This window comes from Eufriesea mexicana, unplaced genomic scaffold, assembly GCF_001483705.2.
Source record: "Eufriesea mexicana isolate 0111107269 unplaced genomic scaffold, ASM148370v2 scaffold4744748266, whole genome shotgun sequence".
Lineage (NCBI taxonomy): Eukaryota > Metazoa > Arthropoda > Insecta > Hymenoptera > Apidae > Eufriesea > Eufriesea mexicana.
Window position 1 is genome coordinate 91,259 of NW_016907956.1, and position 6,160 is coordinate 97,418.

The 6,160-nt window shown below is 52.0% G+C and overlaps 1 protein-coding gene across 6 annotated transcripts in view; it reads left to right on the forward strand.

The window, feature by feature from the left end:
- The window catches only part of LOC108547350 (trehalase), a 23,567-nt gene that overhangs the window by 14,024 nt on the left and 3,383 nt on the right, over window positions 1-6,160 (forward strand). For 4 of the 6 annotated variants that reach the window (XM_017899845.1, XM_017899837.1, XM_017899877.1 and 1 more), the window contains 4 exons: window positions 1,824-2,606; window positions 2,698-2,831; window positions 3,263-3,816; window positions 4,007-4,257. In XM_017899845.1, coding sequence (XP_017755334.1) covers window positions 1,824-2,606; window positions 2,698-2,831; window positions 3,263-3,816; window positions 4,007-4,257 — 1,722 coding nt within the window. Of the gene's footprint in view, window positions 1-28; window positions 261-1,823; window positions 2,607-2,697; window positions 2,832-3,262; window positions 3,817-4,006; window positions 4,263-4,370; window positions 4,831-6,160 lie in introns of those variants that run through there. The other 2 variants (XM_017899861.1, XM_017899854.1) reach the window with 2 other exon arrangements.

A 6,160-nucleotide genomic window follows, 5' to 3' on the forward strand; every position in this document is an offset into this window, starting at 1 on the left:
AGCAATAAGAACGAAAAAGGGAGAAAGAGAGAGAGAGAGAGAGAGAGAGAGAGAGAGAGAGAGAGCGAGGGGATCGAGAAAAAGAAGGGCGATCGTGCGTGGAGAAGGATCGCCGGTCCGGAGAAAATGGCCTCGCGCTTTGCGCGGCGCGGTTCGATGAATATCCCGCTGAACGCTACGTTTTTCGCATTCCTCGTCGTTCTCGGATGTTACGCTAACGCGGGCAAGGCACTCTACGCGAACCCACCTCCGTGTCAGAGGTAAGTACACAGAGAATCTACGACGTTTACCAGTAAAACCAAAGGTCGCCGAGGTAGCAGCCGTGTCGCGTCGAAGCGCGATCTCGTTTTCCACCTTTCTCTCCTCTTCTCGTCTCGTCGCGTTTCGCGTCTCGCGTCTCCTTCCGTTCCGTGTTTTCCACCACGCGCGCGCGCCGTCTTCCATCGTGATCTGCCGATTCGCGATTTATCTTTCTTTTTCGCGAATCAAACTGTTCGCCCGAATGCGAGCGCGCGCGAGAGTCTCTGCACACACCCACCCACGCACACAATCTCCGCTGTGTGACCGGGGCGCGTTGCGCAATCGCGTGACTCGCGAAACCCGAGCATTAAAACGCAGAATTTTTGCGCTCGTCGTCGTCCGTTACCTTCGTTCCTCACCTGCCTCTTCATCATCGTCGTTTTCGTCATCGCCGCGCGGCGCAAACGCGCGAGCGGCTGAGCTCGCTATCCGCTCAGCGGACAAGACGCGATCGGCTGATCGATCGTACTCGCGACCGCGAGTCGCGTGACTGTCTCGACGAAATTAGTTCGCGATTCTTTCGGAAGCCTCGAGCACGCGGACGAGGAGGAATGTTCGCAACCGGAAATAGATCTTCGATCGTCTGCCAGTGATTTTTATCGGCGAGCACGCGACCCTTGCTGATTCATCGTGGCACGCGCAGAGAAGAGGAGCGAATGCCAACGAGATGCGTTCGCGCGTTCCGCAGCTTCCTCGGCGAATCGCGGAATCGTCGAATTACGAGATCGCGACCGAGCTCTCTCGCGGTCTCGGCGAAATGGCCTTAGCAATGAACTTGGCGTAACGGCGCGTGCCTCGAGCGGTGACAAGCTTTTAAATTAACGTGTTCCGCAAGTACAATGAACGTGACCTTAACGCGGAGAGCACGTCGAACGACGCGCGAGTATCGTATTCGCGAATCCCGACTAAGTCGCGTTCTCGTCCCGTCTCGTCTTTCCTCACCATCGTCAGGCGCGATGGATGGATAACGTCTGCCGGAAAATCGCTTGGATCATTTTTCCTCTTATCCGCGTTTCCCGCGAGGTCACGATACGAAACGCGGTATCCGATGCTTCCTTTTCTCTCTGCCGTTCTCTTTTCTTCATCGTCCGATTTTCTTCTTCGCGATTCAAGATCCAGTGGATAGAGATATCGTGCTAGTTGGCGCGTTGAAACGTTCATTCGCGCAGCTATCGGGTCCGGAGACACCGCCGCGTTCCTTCCGAGATAACGAACGGTCGAGGGAGAGGGTTGGCGTAAATCGTCTTATCGCGAGAATTGCTCGCGACGTTTCGACGAAATTCCGTGAACGGGAAGGAGATGAAAGACGGGAGATCTCGCGGTAATCTGTTCTTTTGGCGAAACGAGACGGGGATCGGGAAAAAAGGGAGGCGGAAGATGATCGAAGTATATAGGCGCGAGAGATAGATAGCAAGCCGCGTTTCGAATACGCGATCGGCTGTCGTTCGACGATTCTACCCGAACGAATTTCCACGACGAAACGCAAAACCGTACGCGTGTGTTCGTGTGTGTGTGGCTTGCAGCGACATTTACTGCCACGGCGAGCTGTTGCACACGATACAGATGGCCTCGATCTACAAGGACTCGAAAACGTTCGTCGACATGAAGATGAAACACCCGCCGAACGAAACGTTGCAGCTGTTTCGCGAATTCATGGAACGATTCGATCAAATGCCGACCAGGCAACAGATCGAGCAATTCGTCAACGACACGTTCGATCCCGAAGGATCCGAGTTCGAGGATTGGGATCCGGCCGACTGGACCACTCGGCCGAAGTTTCTCGACAAAATCCTCGACCAGGAGCTTCGCAAGTTCGGCTCCGACTTGAATCACATCTGGAAGATGCTGGGTCGAAAGATGAAGGACGACGTCCGGATCAACGAGGATCTCTATTCGATCATCTACGTGCCGAACCCGGTTATCGTTCCCGGCGGTCGATTCCGAGAGTTTTACTACTGGGACTCGTACTGGATCATAAAGGGGTTGCTGCTCTCGGAGATGTACAACACCGTCAAAGGGATGCTGTCCAACTTCGTCTCGGTGGTAGACAAGATCGGTTTCATCCCGAACGGCGGCAGAATATACTACGCCATGAGAACTCAGCCACCCATGTTGATCCCAATGGTCGAGGAGTATCTGAAATCGACGCACGATTACGGATGGCTCGAAGAGAACCTTCACCTTCTCGAGAAGGAGTTCGAATTTTGGATGACCAATCGAACGGTCGAGGTCGAGGTGGACGGAATCAAGTACACTCTGGCCAGATACCACGAGCATTCTTCCGGTCCGCGACCAGAATCCTACAAGTAAGTTGCGGCTCCTTTTATCTCCCCCCCCCCTCATCGTCGTCTTCCATTCCCGAGTATACCTTCTAACCGTTACATTTCTATCGATCAGAGAGGATTATCTGACCAGCCAAAGTTTTCGTACCAACGAAGAAAAGGACAACTATTACTCGGAGCTAAAGTCCGCCGCTGAGTCCGGCTGGGATTTTTCTAGTCGATGGTTCATACTAGACGGCACGAACAAAGGTAAATGCGCCACGCGCCTGCGTGCGACCTTGCTCTTTCGGCTCGCCTTTCGCGGTTTTCGCGAAATTCGAACAAAGTTCGCGGATCGAAAATAAAACGCGGTTCGAATTAGGCACGCGATGACGCACGGTTTCTCTCCGCGTGTCTCCCGTAAGTATTACTACACTCCGTCGCGACGAGGACGTCGACCAGACGCGCGATGATCGATCATCGGAAAAGGCGATTCGTCCGGCGCTCTTTTTCTCGAAATTATTCTCGGAACCAAAGTAACGCGGATCGATGCGCTACTGAGAACCATTCTTATCTGATGGCTATCTCGTATCGTGAACGATCTCGTCGATTTCCGGGTTTGTACGCGATAAAAGAAACGATAATATATAGGGATACGCGCGCGCACACGAACACACACACTGTACATAGTTCTTCTTTAGGTAACCTGACGAACTTGAAAACGAGATACATTATCCCCGTGGATTTGAACTCGATAATATATCGAAATGCGCAGCTGTTGGCGCAGTACAATCAGAGGATGGGCAACGAAACCAAGGTGGCGTACTACCGGAAACGAGCGGCAGAATGGAAGAGAGCGGTCACGGCCGTGCTGTGGCACGACGAAGTCGGTGCATGGCTCGACTACGACATACTGAACGACATCAAGAGAGATTACTTCTATCCGACCAACATTCTACCACTCTGGACCAATTGCTACGACATCGCCAAGAGAGAGGAGTACGTGTCGAAAGTTCTCAAGTATCTCGAGAAAAACCAGATCATGCTGAACTTGGGTGGCATACCGACCACCCTCGAGCACTCTGGTGAACAGTGGGATTATCCAAATGCCTGGCCCCCTTTGCAATACTTTGTGATCATGTCGTTGAACAACACGGAGGACCCGTGGGCGCAGAGGCTCGCCTACGAGATCAGCCAGCGATGGGTTCGCAGCAACTACAAGGCGTTTAACGAGACGCACAGCATGTTCGAGAAGGTAAACGAGGAAACTCGCGCGTAATTCGTGGATGAACGCGATCACGGTCGCAGAGAGCCGTGTCGGTAGTTAGTCGTAGCTAGCCGTAGCTAGCCGTAGCTAGCCGTAGCTAGCCGTAGCTAGCCGTAGCTAGCGTCGCGCAAAGGTTTCGGCCTGTAAATATATCGCTTTTGCGTTCTTCGATTCGCAGTACGACGCCACGGTATCGGGTGGATACGGAGGTGGCGGTGAGTACGAGGTCCAACTAGGTTTCGGTTGGTCCAACGGGCTCGTCATGGACTTGCTGGACAAGTACGGCGACAGGTTAACCGCGGAGGATCATTTCGTGCTCGACGACGTGATGGAGAATTCTGCCCCGCAGCAGGTGGTCGTCTCCACCGCCGGACAAGTGATGACCGGTATTCTCGCCCTCGTGATAACGTTGGCCGCGGGATTCATCGGGTGAGGTGAGTAGCGGCTACCTTCCCGCCTCTTCCACTCGTCTTCCAACTCTCCTCGTCTTACTCACTGTGAACCGTACGTAATTCGTTTCTTCTCTTTCTTTTGTGTTTCAGATATCCTTGCATACGCGGTCCGTCGCATCTATTCGTCTATGAAAATCGATCCATATTAAGGGAGAATCTTTGCGAGAGAACGAACCGTCACGGTGGTGTATAGTATTAATCGAACGCGAACGCGTGCAAGCCAATGTCGAAATTCCTTGCCTTTTATTTTTCCTAAAGTCTCGTTTTTCTCTTGACCGCGTTCAGAGGAAATAGCGGCGGAAACAGCCGGAGACACGGCTGTTGGCAAACGGTCGTTCGCGTGGTATAGGTAGTAACGTTTTCACCGCGTTGCTGTGGTAATTTTAGCGATAATTTTAGCCGTAATTTTCGAGTCGAACGTCGCTTCGAACGCGTGTAACCGATTAAAAACGATAGGGCACGATTAACGGCAGAGACAATTTCGTTCGAGCGTCGTTGACTCTTTCGCCATTCCATCGCGCATGTGCATCGTGACGCGCGGGTAATATTCTGTGATTTTCGTAAGCGCTTCTTCGCTGGACGAGGACGCGCTTCGTATAGGATACCGATCTACGGTTTGGTTCGGTTCGGTTCGGTTTGCTTCGGTTCGGTGTTACCTCGCGGATGCGACCGTGTGTGTGTGTGTGTGTGCGCGCGCGCGTGTGTGTGTGTGTGCACGCGTATCGGTACGCGATACCGTCGCGTACACACATAGACGATCGTATCGGGAAACGGAAGCGTACCTGTGTAATAAACGCGAAACATTTCGTCTCGCTACTCATATAGTATTATTCTCGTATAAGCGGTATACGAAAACTCCGTGGATAGAAGAAACCGCGATTCCCTTCGAAGCGTATCCAGTCGTATCGTATCGCGTGTATCGATTGCCAAAGGTCTTCGAGAGACGCAGGCCGCGCGCGAATTTGTCTCTTACCGGACAACAACGGGGTCCAAAGTTAGAGAAGGGTAAAACGCGGATCTTGCCTAGTCAATACGATACGAGTAATCGACCACCGTGTATTGCATCGCGCGCGTGTAATTTCTACCAAAGAGGAGTATACCAAATCCGACGAACCGCCAACCACCTCGCGCTGCTCCTCCAATCGCGTTACGCCTTTATTTCCCTATCATACGTATTTTCGCGATCGATCTTCTTTTTTTCTTTTCCTCTTTTCCTCTTTTTGCCAATTAATCGCTGCAACTATACCGTTAGTACTAGATCTAGGGAACATCGAACGCGGTACATGTATAGTATTACTTTGCCAACGAGCTAGCATGTAAGTTTTTAAGCTTTTAAGCGTCGACACGTTGCATTTGCAATACGCGAGGGATTTTTTTTCTTTTTTAACCGTTTATCGTTATATTTATGCAGCCGATTAGTAGCCGCGTGGGCGGAGTGAAGCGTTCGCGCTCGTATCAAGCGTATCGACGCCTGTCGCGCGATAGAAGGCGGCGGTAGGTAGTCGTCGCGAATCGTTGAAGGAAAGGGCGTGAAACGTAACGCGCGTTCCACTCGTCGTTCTTCGGCTTGGCGGATCGTTGATCGATCGATCGATAGAATTGGGGTTGGGGAGGGGGGAAGGTGTAGAAGAATAGGGATGAGGACGAAACAAGACGGAACGAGACGAGACAGAGAGGTATGAGAAATGTCACCGTAAAGGAAAGGTAAACGGTACCGTCCTCGGCAGTTTTCTATCTACAACGATGTCCACGTGCCTTCCTTTACTTACGTTTGCCTGCCTGTGTGGTGACTTTTAAATAAAGTATATAATTCAGAAAATCAATCAGACCTCTTCCCAAAATACCTTTCCGATCGCTAGTGATCACCCGCCCCCCCCCCC